Source organism: Spermophilus citellus, assembly GCF_964194105.1.
Source record: "Spermophilus citellus genome assembly, chromosome: 6".
Classification (NCBI taxonomy): domain Eukaryota; kingdom Metazoa; phylum Chordata; class Mammalia; order Rodentia; family Sciuridae; genus Spermophilus; species Spermophilus citellus.
In genome coordinates this window covers 126,449,914-126,470,872 of record NC_138187.1, presented here as the reverse complement: position 1 = coordinate 126,470,872, position 20,959 = coordinate 126,449,914, and the positions used below count along the sequence as shown (strand labels likewise).

The following is a 20,959-nucleotide window of genomic DNA, read 5'->3' as shown; positions in this document are numbered from 1 at the left end:
TAGTAATATGTTCTCATGAATTTGATAATTCTTGTACATAAGAAATAATTTTTATTGATTCTTGTCAAAAATTTTGTAATACTCTTCAATGGATTAAACATTTGCTAACTGCCTATTTTGTAGACTCTTGTTTTTCTTTTAAAATTGTTTCAACATAATTTATAGAGAAACTTTTAGAAAATTTGAATGAGTGCTGTTGATTGTATTTAACAGCTGTCATTAAACTTTGGGCTTTTTTTATAAACTATTTTAAACTATGATGATTTAAAAATATAGTTCAAATAAGGCACTAATCTAACTTATGTTTGAGGGTTTCCTTCTTATTTGTAGCTTAAAGAAAAATAAATGCTTACAGCTGTGACTTTTTTTTCTCTAGTATCTCCAGAGGCAGTTGGATTTTTGTCAGCTGTTGGGGTGTTTATTATCTTGATGCTGCTCCTTTTTCTCTATATTAATAAGAAGTTCTGTTTTGAAAATGTTGGCGGGTTTCCAGATCTTGGTTCAGGATACAATACAAGGAAGAATTCACAAGACAAAATGTGTAAGTATCATATTACTTCTTTTCTTTTTATCTGTATTCTTTATTTATTTTAATACATACAATAAGAAAATTGGCTTTGACATATAGTAAACTTATATTTGAGCCTCTTCCTTGTAAAAAATGAATAAATTATGTTCAGACATCTGTCTTTTGGCCATGAATTGCTAAGTTATTACATAAAGATGAATTGTCTACTATCACAAAATAACATTTTTATTTTTCATTTATAATATATTCTTTTAGAAGAAAGAGATATCTGATTACTTTATATAGCTCAAATACATTGTCACATAGATTTCTAGAGAGCTTTCTCCCCATACCCCCAGAAAGTTTTTGATACTAGTCACACTTTTTCTTTACCTACAATATAATTTTCAGCTGCTGGATAATTTTATTGCTTGGAGGAGGTGATTTTTTCCTACTAGTTTAATGTATAGATAAATTTTGATTATAAAAAGCAGTGTTCACTCCCTCCCTTGGCACTATAGGCATTATATTACTTAGTATTTACATATTGGGGAAGGCAGTTTATGATATTATTCTTTATCTTTTGCAAAGCTTTTTTGCAGGGTTTTTCTTTTGCTTCTTTATTAAATAAGAATTTTTAAATTTTCAATTTCCAAAGATAAAGGATAAAATTTTTAATTGAGATGAGTTTCCATGAGTGCCTGTCGTGGTGGTGCACGCCTATAATCCCAGCGAGTGGAGTGGGGAAGCTGAGGCAGGAGGATCCCATGTTCAAGGCAACCTCAGAAACTTAGTGAGGCCCTAAGCAACTTAGTAAGACCCTATCTCAAAGTGAAATAGGACTAGGGATATGGCTCAGTGGTTAAGTGTCCCTGTTTTTTTAATCCACATTACCAAAAAAAAAAAAAAAGTTTTGATGAGTAATAGCTTTGATGAGTAATAGCAGAGAAGCCTTGTCTTTCTTGTTTGTATACATATGTTGGAGACATGCTTTTTTTTTTTTTCAACTTTGATAACTTAAGTGGTGATAATCCCTACTTACAAAAGTCTATTAATTATTAAATTATAGTTTGTGAATTTTGTGTTAGAAATGGTCATACTTCATGTGGTTTTGACTCGGTTAATTTCAGTGTTTCTTATACTTCCTGCTTTTTTTTTTTGGTACTGATGATGAACCCCAGGGGTACTTTACTACTGAGCTACATTCCTCTCTCTTTATCTTTTGTTTTAAGACAGGGCCTCATTAAGTTGCTAAGGCTGGCCTTAAATTTGCAGTCCTCCTGCCTCAGCCTGCTAAGTTGCCTGGTGACAGGCAAGTACTACCAAGCCTAGCTCAGTCCTGCTTTTTGATCATTTGTATGAATGAATTGGTTAAAGATATTTCTTTTAGTGTCTGTTGTTCATCCTCTTGTTCAGCATTTCTGATTTTTTCTTTGGTCAAATAAACCCTCTTTATCCCCATAAAAATTATTAAGGACCCTGAAGAGCTTTTATTTATGTGGGTTATATATATTAATGTGGGCCATATTAGAAGTTAAAACTTACAAAGTTTAAAAATATATCTTGTCAATTAAAAAAACTAAAAGGCTATTGCATTTAATTTAAATAACATTCTTAATATTTTTTAAAAATTATGTATTTTCCAAAACCTAAAAGAAAAGTTTAGAAAAAAAGAGTGAGAATTTTTTTTTAAATTTTTACATTTTCTTGCAAAACAAAGAAATTTATTATAACTGGCATAAAGGGAGACAGCTGAATTCTGGTATCTGCTTCTACATTCAATCTGTTATATAGTCTCTGGAAAACCCCACTGTGAACCTGTAAGCAAATTAGAGTAGAAAAGTTAAATATTCCCTCACTGTTAATATAACAAGTTTGACCTTGAGGAGCTGAGGTGTCAGAGACTTTCTTAATTTTTCTGAGTCCTGTTTTTTTCTTTTATTTATTAAATAGGAAGAATATTTATCAGATAGAGTTGTTATAAAATCAAATAAGATAAAATTTTCAAGTTATAATACTTTGCATGTGCCACTCAACAGATATCTGCACCTGCTTTCTCATTCTTACCTCTGTGCAAAATTGTCAATGTGTTTTTCCCATAATATTTTTTATTTGAAATGATGTTGGTAGTTTGTTAATAGGATAGTTCCCTTATGTAGACTATTAATAAATAAACTGAAAGTACATAATAAAAATCCTTTTTATATTCTTCTTTCAGGTATAGAATAAAAACCAATAGTGTTTGAGGGGAAAATATTATCTTGCTGCTGTTGTGATAGCTATGGAGTGGGAAAAAAATGTCATTACATTTAAACCAAGTGGTTTGATTTGTTTTTGAAGAGTCTTTACTTCAACATATTTCTACCAATGCTTTATGAATTTACAGAAAAATTAAAAGGCACTGTATGAAATACTAATTGAGCTAAGGAGTAGCAACATTTAAGTATTAAATCCAAGTTCCAAAGTAGTTGATATTTTGAGAAGAGAAAATTCCATTGTTGTACCTTTTAGGAACAAGGAATTAGAAAATGGCATTTTTCAAAAATTTTCAACAGAATCTGCGGGGAGTGTCCTCCCTGGTGGACACAATCAGTAGTGCTGTAGAAGACTTGACCACTGCTGTTGGGGAGGTCAGCTATGCTTTAACTGACTCAGTTGCTGAGCAGGTAACAAGTATGATAAATGGCTTTCGCCCTGAAGAGGAAATTTCAGCCACAGAAGAAACTGTGAATACTTCTGAGTCAAAAAATACCATGTTACCAGAAGTCTCCAACAACACTGCTTGTCAGAAAACACAGTCCAATTTAGAGCACAGAGCAAAGGAAATAAATTGTAATAATACCTTTGCTTCTCAAGAGCAAGGAATGCATGAAGAAAGACCATTTAAACACACTAATGATAGGCTACAGACTCTATCAGAGTATCAAGAAACTGGTAATGGTAGTGATTCTTCTTTGAAAGGCTACATGAAAAATGATGGGATCTCAGTTATGAAGCAGAATACAAAAGCTGGATCTACTTGTAATGGACTTGAAAGTATTGACAGATGTAAAAAAATTGGATTAGGAATCTCCAATGATGGTAAGAATGATTTAAGGGAGGTAAGATATCAAGAAATGAAAGAAAATGAGAATACCACCAATGGAATAAGCATACTGTATGAAAAAAAGAAATATATTGTTACAGATAATCATAAAAGAGAAGAATATGCTAAATCTCAATATGCGTTTTTGGGACGAGATCAAGAGAAAATCGGCCATTTCAATAAAAGTGAACATCTTATTGATTTAGGGCATTCTGATCATTCAGAGGAAGCTGAAAAACATATTAAAGGTAAAGAATTCAAAGGGAATGAATGTTCTCCAAAAGATATTTTGACAAGCAATAGACAGAAACCTACTATGAAAGAAGATATGTATCCAGCATCATCAACTAATTCTAAAAATAAGTTTTCTGGAAAAATCAATCAACAAATAAACCTAACAAAATACCACAAAATGAAAGGAGACATTAAAACAAAGAAAAATGAAGCCAATTCTTCCAAGAAAGGAACAGCAAAGATTAAAGTTGAAAAATATTCTAAGATAGTACCAAAAAAAGGTGAGGTCTCCTAATGTTGGTTTGAGTGATTAAATTTCCTCCTGAGTTTTTGTTTTTGATTAGGAAAACAATATCCAAATTTCCTAACTTTCCTGTCTGTGCCTGTGTATCTAATTAAAAAATTTCTTGAATCTTCTTACTGGGAAATATTTAAAAGTCTTTTTTAAAAAGAATCGTTTCAGGAGCCTTTGTGTTATTGGTATACCACAAAGTATGGCTGCTGATTCCTATATCATTTGGCCATATTTTCTCCCCTTGATACTGACATTGAATCCAGTGGCACTCCCATCACTGAGACACATCCCCAGTGCTTTTTATTTTTTATTTTGAGACAGTTTCTCCCTAAGTTGCCTAGGCTAGCCGTGATCTTGGTTCCTCTTGTCTCAGCCTCCTGAATTGCTGAGATTGTAAGCACCCAGCTATTTTTTCCTTATTTTCTTTTTTTCTAGGGATTGAACCCAGGCCCTTGTATGTGAACTATATCCCCTGCCCCCTAACTTTTCTTAATGGCCATTTGTTTTACAACCAGAAACTCCGTGGTTTTCTTCAGGAAAGTGTATACTTTAGTCAGTTTATTTGGTATCCTCTACTTGTATTTTAAAATTTTAAATGTTTAACTCATAAGTCCTTTATACAGCATTGTTCTTCAAATCTGCCCTAGTAAGAATTTAAATAAAATGTTTTCTATTTTTCCTTGAGAGCAGATCTTATTTTATTGAATAACATGCTTAAGGATATGTATTTATTCATTTAGCCATACTTTAAAAATTTTATGACTACTTAGTTCAGAATGAGTATACATGAACAATAAATTATTATTCATAAGTTCTTTATATTGCATTAAAATTCTGTGTAAACATTTGTAGTTTTCCACCATAGTATTTGTGAAATTTTCAAAACATCATTGCAGTTTATACTGCAATATGCTTCTGATAATCCTTTGTCATTTCCATTTATTGTGGGTCCAATCACAAGACTAAAAATACACTGATTTTTATGAAATATACATCTGGAATTTTCTGTAAATTAACTTTCTTATAAAATAACAGTCTATTCTTATAGTAGTTTTTGAATGTGAGATTCAGTAGTTTTTGGCAATTCTGGTTTAGTAGCCTTATTATTCAAAGTAGCAAAAATAAATAAAATAAACAAAGTAAAATATTTTACATAATATTTTATTCAGAAAATAACAATATGATAAACATCATTAATGGATCTATTACACATAGAAAAACAAGGTTTTTAATTTTGTTTTGCTTTGTTTTCATTAGAAAGCATGTTGTTACCTAAAGAAACCAAATATCCCTCGAGTCTTCCTGAGTATAGTTAGTACTAAAACATGTTGTATTCCAAAAATCATTTTGAGAGTATTTTGACCCACAGATTAATCCTATCTTTAGCCACACTATAGTATTACTAATACCTGTGTTTTAGGTCTTGGCATAGGAGTTATAAGATACAGAATAAAGAGGAAGAGTTTCCTTTTTTACTTCTGAATATAAAGCTACTTCGGGTAGCATTTTATAATAGATGAAGTTTGATTACAGAGTAGGTTCCTTCACAGGGCTTCAGTCCTCCTGCTGCCTTAAACCCACCACTGTGGTATCTTCAAAGTGCCCACAACTGTGAACAGTCAGAAGACTGTGGTTCTAGACCAGCTCTGCCATCTTCTTGGCACTGTTCAGTAGAACTTTCAGTGGTAAAGTTCTGCATGTTGGCATTATTCCTTATATTACCCACTAGCTATATGTGGCTATGAGCCCTTGAAATGTGGCTGATAGTATAAAAATTGGGATTTTAAAATTTGTTTAATTTTAACTAATTTAAATTTAAATAGTCACATGAGACTGTTGGCTACACAATGAGTAATACGTTTTTATGAAATCATGAACTATTCTAACTGCTGCTAGTGATTTTAAAAATAATATAAAATTTATATCTCTTGAAAATTTTGTTTGAAATTTAGGTATATTTAAGTAAAAATTTTCTAGTAATACCACTTTTCACAGATAATAAATCTTAGCAGTTTAGTATATATCTTTCCAGACATAGATTGAATGTCTGTGTACATGTATTGCATGAAGGAGTATATAGAATGTATGTGCATCTGTGTGTGTGTGTGTGTGTGTGTGTGTATGATATGATAGGAATATAACCATACCTTGTATGATGTAACTTCTTCTTTTCTCTTAACATGATGTTCTAATTATTGTCTGTGAGTACTTATAAATTTACCACTTTATTTCTAAGACTGTATAGTAAATATGTCATTGTATAAACACATTATAAGTTATTAACCAAGGCCCAGTGATGGACATTTTGGTTATATATTATTTTGTTTTTCTTCTGCTATTAAACATAATGCTGTAACTTGTCTCAAACATATATCTTTGTTCACCTGTCAGTTTTCTTTGGCTGAATTCTCAGAAATGGACTTGGCAAATTCCTAGAAATGAATCAAAGACACTTGGCAGATTTAAGAATTAGGTATGTTTTGCCAACTTGTTCTCTAGAATCCCAGCGCCTTGGGAGGCTGAGGCAGGAGGATCTCTAATTCAAAGCCAGCCTCAGCAACAGCAGGGTGCCAAGCAACTCAGTGAGACCCTGTCTCTAAATAAAATTCAAAAAAGGGCTGGGAATATGGCTCAGTGGTTGAGTGCCTCTGAGTTCAATCTCCAGTACCAAAAAAAAAAAAAAAAAAAATTGTACCAGTTATAATTTCACCAATAATTATGTCTGCCCATTTCTGTTTCACTGGTAGTACTGAGCATTGCCAGTTTTGAAATTATTGTCCAAAATGAAAATAAAAAATGTATCTTATTAACTATTTGAATCAGATCTATATATACTGACAGCAACCATAACGTCATTTGTTTGTTACTGATCCTTTTAAAAGATTTGTAATTTCCTTTATATGTCTCAAGATTGAAAAATTCCTGGGACTAAGATTATTTAAAGAATTAGAATACACAAATTGATTTTTTTCCATTAAAACATAAAAATCTAAAGCTTAGATGTCTTACATGAAAAATTATATTTCTCTAAAGCTGAAAATTCAGGGATTCAGGGTGCGTGTATGTATGTGTATGCACCTATAAAACACTATGCTTTAAAGGACAGTTTAAGGGATTTTCAAGGATTTCAATAATTTCAAGGATTATCTCTTAATTGATTTCATCTATATGCTGAGATGTATATGTGTGTCACATACATATGGATGTAAAACTTTAGCAAATTTATGATGTTTTATTGCGTTTAAATGATCATTTCCTCTTCCTGTCATTCCAAATAGATAATTCCTACATGGACAAAGATGAGCATGGTTCATCCTCTGAAAGTGAAGATGAAGCACTGGGTAAATATCATGAGGCCTTATCCAGAACACATAATTCTAGACTACAGTTGGTAGATTCTAGACAAAAGAACTACGCTTGGGAAACAAGACAAAAATACAGTCCTTTATCTGCAGAGTATGATGGATATAGTAGTGAAGCATCAATAGACGAAGGTAAGACAGTTTATTTTGTTTTTGTTTTTAAATGACACACTATTATCTTAGATTCTTTTTTACATCTAAAATTGTAAGCATCAGTGGTTGTACAGTAAACAAGAAGAAGACTCAGAGTCACCTTTGTGAGAATATAATTTATTGAAATCATTGGGCTCAAGCTATAAATGAAAACTAGTACTGAAACACCAAAAAGTAAAACACTGAATAATACAAGTAATATTTAGATTGTAGCTCTCATTTCACAATGAACATATATGCCTAACATGCATGATATAGAAGAAATGAATGTGGTGTTCTCGTGGGTGGAATCAGTTCTCATATACTGTTACAGAAGCTTATAGCATCTATGTATCTCACAGTGTTGAATATGACTCCAGTATGTTAATGTCAGCTTTTTCATTCAGTATGCCCCTGAATATCAGCCAAATGCTTCACATGGTATGCAGCAGAAAAAATTGTGATCTGTTCTGTGCAGAAGGAAAAGATATTCTGAGATGAATTTTTTGAGGGCTGATACTATATTACATGATGCTTTAAAAGCAATTTAAGGGATTTTCAAGGATTTCATTAATTTTAAGGACTATTTTGTCTCTAATTGGTTTCATTTTATGTGCTGACCTGGACTTTCAAACACAATCTTTTTATATCTTTCTGTAATATAAATAAAAAGGTTTTGCCATTAATTAAAATATTTCCACATTAAAAATACATTGTTCACTTGCTTGAACGTATGATGGAATATGACTCCTTCTAGCAATTAAAGTCTTACCCAAGAGTATTAAATTGTCAAAGGGGCCGGATCATCAATTTTTGTTTTTGGCTTCCTGCCAACTGAAAATTGGTATGCCTCAATTTTGTTTTTGCTAATACATAGATATAATAAATTAACCAAATACAAAATGATTATTATCTAGAAGGTTTATTAAGAGACACAAAGGAAGAAATAAAAAAGTATCAGATATATCTAAATAATACAAAGCAGTAAACCCAGTCCCCAGTTTATGTGTACCTCTGGCAAATGAATAATAGAGCAGAAAGAATGGATTTTAAAAGCTGACCTTTCTAGACATTCTGGCTGTCTTTTAACATATTAGCTAGGAAACCTATCATTAATTTTTTAGGTGTTTCATTGTGTCTAAAACATGGTTAACACCAATCTGGTAGGATTGTCTCATGAGTATCAATTGATATATGTAGTACAGTTTTTAGTTAGTGTCTGGTACCTAGTAAGTAATTTATCAGTCAGTATAATTGAAGATGGGGGTAGTGAAAGCACAGTGATGGTGACGGTATTGAGTAGTCATGAGCAAGGCTTGAGTTTGGGGTCTGTGACCCTAGATAGTTTCCTTTCTGTAGATGCAGTTAAGGATTTTTTTTCCCCTACTCACTCCTTCTTGCCCCTCACACTCTGTTCTCTGCTGTCTTGATTGTATTTCGACATAGTCCTATTATTCTGACATGGCTCTGGAACTGGTACACTTGTCTGAGAGTCACTTCATTTCATTTTCCTTAGATATTTAGTACCTAATCAGAACTCCTACAAATTTCTACTTAAAATTGTTTGACAAAACACTCAGAGTAGATTAATTTTAAGTATTCTCTAATTAGATTCATTAGTTTAAAAACATTTATTGAAAACTTTTTATTATGCTAGATACTGTGTATATAAAGATAAATATAAAACAAGCTTGTATCTCACAAAAAGTCTACAAATTGGAGGAGGAAATTCAGTTATGCAGCCACATAAACAAAGTAATGTAGAAATATGGTGGAGGAAACTTTGGGAGGTGGGGATGAAGTCTAGGTGAACTGGACTTGGGTGACAACTGTATAAACATCCACAGAATAGTGTTCTTATGAAATCATGAAAACAAAATGTATTTCAGGGCCTCTAACTTAGGATCTGTGTATGGAGAAGCGGCAGGTAATAGGGCTGACTGCTCCACTCAGTAGTTTGAATATTGTCTTATATAAAGTACGCCAGTGTTCTGGCAGTCTGGAAGACTGGAAGATTTTTAGGTAGGACTCTGTGGCACTTTCAGGTCAATGCTTTTAGGGAACATTATTTAAATACTATAATAGAAGAATTGGAAGGAAGAACAAGAGGAGGCAGAGGCACAGTTAAATAGTGATTACACTTTTACTAGCGAAAATTTAGAGATGAAACATACATAGCTATAGGGATGAAGTCAGTATGTCTTGGTGAATAATTAAATGTGTACAGTGAGTGAAGAATCAAGATATTTAGGCCGGATGTGGTAGCGCATGTCTGTAATCCTAGCAGTTTGGGAGGTTGAAACAGGAGGATTATGAGTTCAAAGCTAGCCTCAGCAATTTAGCAAGGCCTTAAGTAACTCAGCAAGGCCCTGTCTCCAAATAAAATTTTTAAAAAGGGCTGGTGATGTGGCTCAGAGGTAAGTGCCTCTGGGTTCAATCCCCAGTACCCCCCCCCCCCCGCCAAAAAAAAGAATTAAGAAATTTAGTTCAGAGTATTAGAGAAGTAAGTTTATGGGAGAAGATACTTAATTTTGGCCATGTTCAGTTTGATGTGCCTGTGAATTATCCAGATGGAAATATCTTTTTTAAAATGCTGTCATTGGGATTTAAGATGGGAAGAGAACCAAGTGTTAATGTAAGATAACAACAGACTGGGAGAATAGTTTGTATATCCTAGGTTATTTATTTATTTGGTACCAGGGGCACACAATCACTGAGTCCCATCCCCAGCTCTATTTTGTATTTTATTTAGAGACAGGGTCTCACTGAGTTGCTTAGAGCCTCACTTTGCTGAGACTGGCTTTGAACTGGAGATCCTTTGAGCTTCAGCTTCCTGAGCTGCTAGGATTACAGGCATGCGCCACCATGCCTGGTTTATCATCAGTTATTGCTTATTGAAAGATCAAAGCCCAAAACAGGCTCAGTGGAGTTGGAGAAGAATAGAAAGGCATATTTCAGAGTTCAGAATTTTAAGGTGAAGCAGTTTCAAATGAGAGTACATTATGAACACACAGACAAGGACGCAGAAGTACTACAAAGTGCTAGAAGATTTTAGGGAGGGAAGTGAAATAACATTCATTGGGGAAAAAATGAAGGATCCTCAGAGAAAAAATGGTATTTGGCTTTGGCTTTTAAGAATGGGGAGAAAGTTGGTGAGAAGACTAAGTCTAGATATTTAAGATAGACTTTTATAAACTCCAAGATATAAAGTGGTAAAATGTAGTGAATATGGGAACAAAGAAAAGTTCACTTGACTCAAACAGGGGTATATATGCATATAGTGTATATATGAGAGAATAGGAGACAAATGGGAAAGGGAAATGAGGGCTGAAACCTGGTGTGCCTTCCTGACTAAGAAGATTGGGTTGAATCTGTTCTGCAGTGAGAAGTTACTGAATGTTTTTCAACCAGAAACCATGATCAGGGATGTGCTTTAGAAAGATTAATTTAGCAGCAAAAAGGCTATAGGAAATGATATTAATTAAGTGGGTCTTTGGAGTAGTCTGTATGGAAAATGATAAAAATTTTAATTATAGTAGTGGCAATAGGAGGATGGAACAGAAATTAAGGTAATAGAATTTACAGAGTTAAGGAACTAAATATATTTAGAAAAAAAGAGGATGCTAGGTTCCATCAAATATGATTAGGAGAATAATGATGTCATTAATATAGATGTGAAACCTGGAGAGGGATCCATTCTTTGTTGGAAGTGGGGAGTAAGTAGGAGATATGATATATAGTTGTTTTGTATATGTGGTAAGGCAGGGTGTTTAAGTAATTGGAAATGGTTATTGAGTTTGCAATCATGAAAGGAGTTAGGGAGAAAGATTCTCAGATTATATATATTTAGTCATAGAAATCATAAGAGTGGCCTAAAAGAAGGGAGAGATTATGGAGAGAAAATATCACATAAAGAAACAGAAGAGACAGTAAAAGAGATACAGAAGAGAATCAGGAGAATTTTGTATTTTATTATCCATAGAAGGAGAGACTTAAGGAGGGTGGGGAGACAGGCGATTTTGAGAATGCAAGTAAGCCTCCATTTCCAATAGAAGTTGATCAATAACTTTCAATATAATAGGATAGAGTAATAAAGAAGTGAGATTGACTGTTGTTAAGGAAAGAATACTTGATAAAGAAGTGTACATTTGCTGCCTACATTTTCTTATCAACTACTCGCCCTATCAACTTTAAGGAAGAGAAGTAGGTTAAAGGGGTTTATAAACCAACTATTTGCCTTTTCTCTCCCACCTGCCCACCCTCTTCTGGTATGTATTTGGGGAGGATGGGAATACACATTTTACTCTACTAGGTGTTTACACACCTGCAGAGCTGCCTCTTCGGAAACTGCTCACTACATGACTGATTGCAGAAGGCTCCTGGGAACAGTTTTCTGGGTAGGATGTGGTTCATTTTCCCACGGCACAAGTAAAGACATGAAGAGAGTTTGCTATTCTTCTCCTTAGTGCTCTGTACCCTTTTTTTGTGCATACTATTGTTACCTACATTTATGAAGATTAGACTCAACTACCATGGGTTGAGGTGATAACCAAAGAGAATTATAAGGTTGAAGGAAAACTATTTTAAAATGTACATCTTTCAGTGACATAGTACTATCTCATTAATGCTAATAAAGAACCTTCAGTCCAGTATTCAGCACCCTAATTCCAATACAGAACCTTTGGAACAGCCAATATTGGAAGTAAATCTGCTAGTCTTGGGTTAGGAAGAGCCTGAATAGGGACTCTGAGAGACCAGTGCAGGAGAACTTTAACCAGGTAGTAAAAACTACCATTTATTGAGCTCCTACTATGTGCCTGTATGTATGCATTGTTATATTTAGTCTTCTCTACAATTCATTATGGTAGGTAAGATTATCCCCCTTTTACAGCCATGAGGAAATTTTAGATGGGTCAGATAATTTTTAAACTCAGAATCTCATAGCAAGTTATTAAGAACTATACTTGTCAGATACAGTACAAAATTCATATTATTTGGCTTCTGCTATTTTAATATCTCCCTAAATTTATTTCATCAAGATGATCCCTCTCAGTTTTTTTTTTTTATATTATAAATCTGAAATCCAGATAGTCAGAAAAAAGCAACAAAAAATGTGATGGCATACTTGTTGATTTTGTTTTCTCCTCTAGGTGGCCATATTAATCTTTTATTTTTATTTTTGGAAACTACAAAAAGGAATGATATCTTCAAGAATATTTTGTAGGAAAAAATAAACATTAAAATAATTTATTTAACTCTTTGTTCATAATTTTATTTTTACTGTGTCATTCTTAATTAAAGATATTTTATTATTAATATATCTTATTTTAAAATGGTCAGTCCTTGAGCCTCTCTTGCTCATCCAACTCAGCTCTACCTTTTGTTACTTTTACCTTCACCTTCAATAAATCTGTACTTTGCCTGTTAACAAAAAAAACGAGACCAAAAAGAATCGTATATAGTTTGCTGATATTTAAATTGATGAGCTAGACCAGCCTTTGAAGTTTCATTCATGCTAATTAATACTTTCCATTTTCATATTAGTAAATATAAAGATCATATTTAATGTAAAATTATTGGAATGTCTTTATGTTATTTATAGCTTTTCATTCTTAATTCACCTTAGAGATTACCAAGCTGTACCTATATATTATAGAAAGCAATATTATTAAAACTGTGTTATTTAAAGTTAATTTAAAATACTATTAAAAATAATTTCCAGTATCTCTGTGTCTTAGAGATATACAAGTTCTATACATATCCCTGTCATTCTTTTCCCTTATGGTTACATCAGAAGCTTCATGCAATTAATTTTGATGTTATCTTAAAATTAGGGTCACTAAAACATAGTTCTTTATTTCTTCTAAAATTATTCTTTTATTGCTTAAAATTAGGGCCATAAAACACTTTTTGTTTCCTTAAAAATTATATTTTAAAAATAATTTAATATTTAGGGCTGGGGCTGTAGCTCAGTGGTAAAGCACTTATGTAGCATGTGTGAAGCACTGAGTTAGAACCTCAGCACCACATAAAAAAATAAATACATAAAATAAAGGTATTGTGTCCATCACAACTAAAATTATTTTAAAAATAATAATTTAATATTTAATAGAAATGATTTTATGCTTATGTTTTCTTCAAGAACTTTTAAACTAATTTATAAATTAGCTTGTTCTAATTTCTGTAGTTTCTTTGTGAAGAGGGTATTCTATCTGTATTTCCCAGAATTTTTTTGATATAAATTTAGTGACTTAGAATAGAGAGAGTTAAATTTATTATATGATTTATTTAGATATTTGGAACACTTTTTCTTTGATTTCAGTTTTTTGTTGATGAATGTTTCTTTTTTGAAGTATTCTTTCTTGTGTGTGAATATTTTTTAAATAGGACCAATTAGAAGGGTAATTGATCTTGAAGACTTTTGTTAGTATTTGAAGATCTTTTTATATAATGATCTATTTCTCCCAATACTATTGAATTTTTATCTTAAAAAATTAATTTTACTTTGAATTTTTATTGTAAAATATATATACATAAAAACATTCTGATAATTTTTTAAAAATATACAGTTTAGTGGTATTATAGTACATTCACATTGCATACAGCCATTGCCATCTCCAGGACTTTTTCATAATCCTAAACTGAAACTGAAATCTTTAAAAAAATAAATCTGCATTGTCCTCTCTCCAGCCCCTGATAACCATATTCTACTTTCTCCATGAATGTGATTATTCTAGGTACTACATTTAAGTGGAATAGCACTATATTTGTCCTCTTATGTCTGGTTTATTTTACTCAGCATGATGTCTTTAAGGTCCATTTTATGTTGTTCCACCATGCGACCAGCGCACTGGTTTCATTAAAGAGGTTCTTGGCATAAAAGTTAGCTAGTGAGATCGAAATAAACACACAGACTCAGTTACCTTTTTCTATGACCAGGTCCGAGTCGGCTCTCTCTCTGACCACCCGATAGGGCAGCAGGGATTACTCAGGGCTAGCAGGAGAGAGAGAGAGAGAGAGCACTCCAGGGACTAGCCTTTTATTGGGCAACAAGAAATTCAGGGGAGAATTCCATCCAATGAAGGTTGAGGGGGGGCAGCACTCCAAGGTCAGGGTCAGTGATTGGCCCCAGGGTCAGTGGTCAAGTCACACCCCCACATGGACAGGCTCTCGCACCAGGAGAGGGTCGGGAAAGCTCCGACACAGTTTAGCCAGAGCGCCTCACACCCAAACTGGGAGTTGCCCAATCACGTGTGAGAATGGCTCCCCACAATGTTGTAGCAATGTATCATAATTTCATTTCTTCTTTTTTTCTCCATTTTTTAAAGTTGTGGTAAAATATAAGTAGCATAATGTACTTTTGTAGTTGTTTTTATTAGTGTTAAATACATACTCTTGTTGTGCATCTTCAGACCTGTTCATCTTGCATATCTTAACCATACATCCATTGAACAGTAATTCCCTATTCCCCCCATTCCTTAACTCCTAGAAACCAGCATTTTTTCCCTGTCTTTATGATTTGGCTTCTTTATCTCATATAGGTGAAATCATACACTATTTTTCTTTGTGATTGACTTGTTTTACTTGCACATTGCACTGAAGTTTCATTCATATTGTAACATGTGTCAGAATTTATTTCCTAAAAAGTAAAGCTAAATAATATTCTGTTAGATGTATGTACCACTTTGGTTATTCATTCATATGTCAAGAGATACTGAGATTACTTCTACATTTTAGTAATTGTGAATAATGCCCCTCAACTTAGAAGTACAAATTTTTTTTTTTGGGGGGGGGACCAAGCTTTGAGTTGATTTGAATAAATACCCAGAAGTGAAGTAGGTAGGGTTTTAGTTAGCTTTCTTGTCACTGTGACCAGAATAATTATAGGAGGAAAAGTTTATTTTAGGGATCATGGTTTCAGAGGTCTTAGTCCATAGATACTTGACTGCATTCATTGGTGCCCAAGGTAAGCGAGGTCAACACTGTGCAAGAATTTAGTGGAGGAAGGTAGCTCAGTTCATCACACGAGGAAAAAGAGGGAGGGAGAACACAAAATATAAACTCCAAAGGCATGCCTCCAGGGACCCACCTTTTTCAGCCACAGCCTACCTGCCTGTAGTTACCATCCACTTATAGCTACCAGGGGATTAATATTACTGTTAGGTTAAAACTCTCATAGCCCAATCATTTCACCTCTAAACTGTTTTTTGTATTGTTCCACACATGAGCTTTTGGAGGACACTTCACATCTAAACCATAACATTCTGCCCATGTCCCCACCCCCAAGCTCATGCCCATATCACAGTGCAAAATACATTTAGTCCATTTCCAAGAGTCTCCATAGTCTTAACAGTTCTAGGATTGCCAAAAGTCCAAGTACAAAATCTTCTGTGAGACTCATTGCAAACTCTCAGCATGAGCTCCTATAAAAACCAAAAGCAAATTACATGCATTCAATATTTAAAGGTACAGAGTAAACATTTTCTAAAAGGAAGAAATAATGGGCATAGAAATAAGGTATGAGACCAAAGCAAGACCAAAATCCAGTTGGCAAACAAGTCCTGTAGTGTCATATCCAGCATTTGGGGCACATGGCATTCTGATGTTCTCTCTAAAGGGTTTATATAACTCTGCCCCATGGCTTTGCTAGTTACAGCCCATGTGGCCTCTTTCTGCTTCCTGCTACTATGTGCTGAGCTGCTTTCCTCCACTGCACTCCTCTGCCACAGTTCTGCCTCACCTCAAGTCCTGAGGAATGGAGCTAGCTGTCAATAGACTGAGAAACCATGAGTATCCAAATAACCTTTTCTCTTTAAAATTGTTCTTCTCAGCTGTTTTGGTCACAGCAGTGAAAAAACTGACTAAAATAGGTAGATGATATGGTAATTCTGTTTTAATTTTTTGAGGAACTACCATACTGTTTTCTACAGTGGCTTAACCATTTTACTTCCAGTAGTGCACAAAGGTTTTAATTTATATACAGCCTGAACAACACTTTTTATTTTCAGCTTTTTTGATAATAGCTGTCCTACAAGGTGTGAGATGGTATCTCATTATAGTTTTGACTTGCATTTCACTAATGATTAAGTGATATTGAACAATTTTTCACGTACATCTTTTCATGACATATTGGCCATGCATGAATCTTCTTTGGAATAATTCTATTCGTATCCTTTACTTGTTTTTGAATCAGGTTGTTTATTTGTTGAGTTTTTAGGAATTATTTAAATTCTCTTCATAAGGAATATTAACCCCTTATCAAGGGTTTGTAAATATTTTCTTTCTATGGGTTGCATTTGTACTTTATTGGTAGTGTTATTTGATGCACAAAATGTTTTACTTTCTATGAAGCCCAGTTTCTCTGTTCTTTCTCTTTCATTATCTGAACTTTTCATGTCATATCCAAGAATTACAAATCCAATGTTGTGAAGCTTTTCCTGTTTTTTCTTCTGAGAGTTTCATGGTTTTACATCTTATATTTAGGACATGATCCAGTTTGAGTTAATTTGTTATTTAAGAGTGCAACTTTATTCTTTTGGATTCTTTCGCCATTTGTTGAAAAGATTCTTCCTCCCATTGAATGATATTGTCATACTTGTCAAAATTATTGGAACATGTTTTTGAGGGTTTATTTCTGAAGTCTTTATTCCATTAGTCTGTATGTTTGTATTTACTTTGGTATTACTCTGCCTTGATAACTAATATTGTTTGAAATCAAGAAGTAATATACATTCCACTTTCATTTTTATTTTTTCAAATTGAGGGCCTTTGAGATTTTAATTAATTAATTATTTTAATTAGGTATATATGACAGCAGAATGAATTTTGATTCATTGTACACAATTGCAGAACAACTTTTTATTTCTCTGGTTGTACATGACGTAGCGCTGTACCATATGTGCAGTCATATATGTAACTAGGGTAATGATATTCATCTCATTCCACCATCTTTCCTGTCCCCATACCCCCTCCCCATCACTCCCTTCCCTTTGTCCAAAGTTCTTCCATTTTTCCCTTGCTCCCCCCCCCCATTATGGCTCAGCATCCACTTATCAGAGAGAACATTAGGCCTTTGGTTTTTTGGGATTGGCTTATTTCGCTTAGCATGATATTCTCCAACTCTATCCATTTACCCACAAATGTGTATTTTAAGGTGAATTGTTCTATTTATACAAAAAGCATTATTGGCAGTTTATAGAAATTGTATTAAATCTGTAGATTGCTTTGGGTTTTATTTTCACCTTATATTAAATCTAATCCATGAACATGGTATGTCTTTCCATTTAGTTTTAAATTTCTTTTGGCAAAATTTGGTGAGTAGAAGTGGGATTATTCTTCATCATAGCTATCCTTCTCCTCTTTCTATTCTTTCTTTTTGAAGTGCTGGGGATTGAACCCAGGACCTCCTAAATGCTGGACAAGCACTCTACCACTGAGCAACATTCATAGCTTTCTTTTGGAAAAGTTTTGTAGTTTTCACTGTTAAGTTTTTCACCTCCTTAGTTAAATTAATTCCCGAGTATTTTATTCTTTTTACTGTTATTGTGAATAGAATTACTTAATTTCCTTTTTAGGTTTTTTATCATTTGTGTATAGAGATGAAGCTAAGTTTTTGAGTGTTGATTTTGCATACTCCTTTGTATACCACTTTGTTACTAAATTAGTTTTTTAGTTCTTGTGTGTGTGTGTGTGTGTGTGTGTGTGTGTGCGCGTGCGCGTTTGTGTTATTCTAGGGTTTTTTATGATAAGATCATATCATTGTGAACAAAGATAATTTTATATCTTCCTTTCCAATTTGGGTACCTTTTTTTTCCTCTTGCTTAATTACTCTAGTCAGCAATTCCAGTATTCTGTTGAATAGAAGTTGCAAAGTAGTTGTCTTTGCCATTTTCCTTATCTAAGCTTTTAATCTTTCATCAGTTGAATATGGTGTTTTCTGTGCCTTTTTCACAGGTAGATTTTTTTATGTTGAGATACTTTTCTGCTGTTCTTCAGTTAGCTGCTTTTATCATGAATGGGTGCTGGATTTTGTTCAGTGCCTTTTTTGCATCAATTGAGAAGATCATGTAGTTTTAAACCCTTTCATTTCTGTTAATGTGGTTTATCATATTGATTGAATTTTGTATGTTGAATCATCTTTATATTCTAGGAATAAATCCCACTTGGTCATAGAGTAAAATCCTTTTAATATGCTACTAAATTCAGCTTGCTGGTACTTTGTTGAGGATTTTGGCATCAAAATTACAAGGAGTATTAGTCTGTACTTTCCTTGTGGTGTTTTTGTCTGGCTTTGATATCAAGATAATGCTGGCCTCACAGAATGATTTTGGGAATCTTTCCTCTTTAGTTTTTTTTTTTTTTTAAGTTTGAGAATGATTAGTGTTAAATCCTTAAATATTTGGTAGAATTCACTGATGAAACCATCATTTCTAAGGCTTTTTATTATTGGAAGATTTTTGTTTACTCTTTTATTCAGTGCCCTTACTTATTTTAAGTCTTCAGGTTTTTCTCTTTCTTGGTAGATTTTGTGGTGCTAGGAATTGGAGATGGGACAATAATTCCCAGGACAGGCAGGGTCATGAAATCTGCTTTTATTTTAGGCTTATTTATATTATTTATTAGTATAAATATTCAGCTTTGAGAATGTGACCCAGATAAAAATTTTCAGCTTTTCAAAAAATATTTTTTAAATTATTTGAATAATAAAATAAAAAATATATATCAACAATCATAGAAATAAAAGCCTTGGAAAACTATATAACATGCCAGGCCTTTCCCCTTATTCCTATCACTGCAACTTCCTGGTGTTGACTTATGTGTATTCCTCCAGAGAAGGATATTGGGAGTATGTGGAGACCTTTGCAGGAACAATGAAGATTGACTGGTGGAAAATGGGGGTTGAGGATCTCAGCTTAAATGTTTGGCAAACAGGTAGGAAACTCCAAATGAAGTCTGCTGTAAGGGAGCTGAGGAGTCTTTTAGGTAAGAATTTCAACTTTGTCTATTATTGAGTTACAGAGATGTAACGTGTACATAGCTATTGGATTGGGGAGAGTCTGAGAGATATTTGCAAGAGGAGTTTCCTGAGAGAAGTTAAGAAACCAAACATGATAAATGTGGCTCAGTAATAAAACCTTGTCAGTAAGGGAAGGCAGTTTTGGTATGGCTTGACATCTCCATCCACCTCCATCTACTGATGGCATTATATGATTTTCCTTTTTTACCCCATTGATGTGATGGATTATATTTATTGATTTTTTATTAATTCATTATTGTTATATTTTTAAATGTTGAACCAATCTCATATGAGAGATACTGTATGAGAGACATTGTATTTGGTCTAAGGTAATGCTGGCTTTATAGTTAGGAAGAGTTCCCTCTGTTTCTATATTCTGGAATAGATGTAGATAATTGGTATATTTTTTAAAATGCTTATTTACTTTTTAGTTATAGTTGCACACAATACCTTTATTTATATGTGGTGCTGAGGATCAAACCCAGGGCCTTACACATGCTAGCCAAGCACTCTACTGCTGAGCCACAACCCTAGCCCCGAGAATTGATATTTTTTATTCCTAAAATGTTTATTAGAATTCACTAATGAGGGGCTGGGGTTATGGCTCAGCGGTAGAGCGCTCTCCTTGCACATGCAAGGTCCTGGGTTCTATCCTCAGCACCACATATAAATAAATAGTTATTGTGTTCAACTACAACCAGAAAAAAAAAAATTCACTAATAAGTCCATTGGAGCCTGGTGTTTTCTTTGTTTGGAAAACTATTCATTGTGATTAAATGTCTTTGATAGATATTGGTCTATTCAAATTAACTATTTCTTCTTTTATGTGTTAGGTTGTGTCTTTAAGGAATTGGTCCAGTTCATCTAAGTTATCAAGTTTGTAGACATATTGTTTTTCATAATATCCCTTTATTATCCTTTTTAAGTTTTAATCAATACCTATTTGTATATATTTATTAGGTATAATTTGACACATGTTTGTAGTGTATAATGATTAAATCAGATTAAACAAATATTTCATGTGTGTATGTTTTATACACACATGCACACATTCACACACACACACACACACACACACACACATATATATATATATATGGTTTGTTTTAAAAACAGTGTCTTCCTTTGTTGCTGACTGACCTCACACCCTTGGACTCTAGAAGTTCTCCTGCCTCAGCCTCCCAGGTAGCTGGAACCACAAGCATGTCACTCACATCCCCCATATATTTAATTCTTTTTATATCTGAGTAATATTCTCTTGGAGCTACATATACACACCTCATTTTTTAAAGTCATTCGTGATTGGTTCTATAACTTGGCTGTTGTG

The 20,959-nt window shown here is 33.4% G+C and overlaps 1 protein-coding gene across 3 annotated transcripts in view; it reads left to right on the top strand.

Moving 5' to 3' along the window:
* Positions 1-414: 414 nt before the first annotated feature.
* The window catches only part of SYT14 (synaptotagmin 14), a gene marked incomplete at its 5' end in the record, with an annotated part of 187,749 nt that continues 167,204 nt past the window's right edge, over positions 415-20,959 (top strand). Inside the window, 2 exons of one of the 3 annotated variants that reach the window (XM_081299329.1) lie at positions 415-541; positions 7,401-7,616. In XM_081299329.1, coding sequence (XP_081155455.1) covers positions 430-541; positions 7,401-7,616 — 328 coding nt within the window. Of the gene's footprint in view, positions 542-3,036; positions 4,109-7,400; positions 7,617-20,959 lie in introns of those variants that run through there. The other 2 variants (XM_081299328.1, XM_081299327.1) reach the window with 2 other exon arrangements.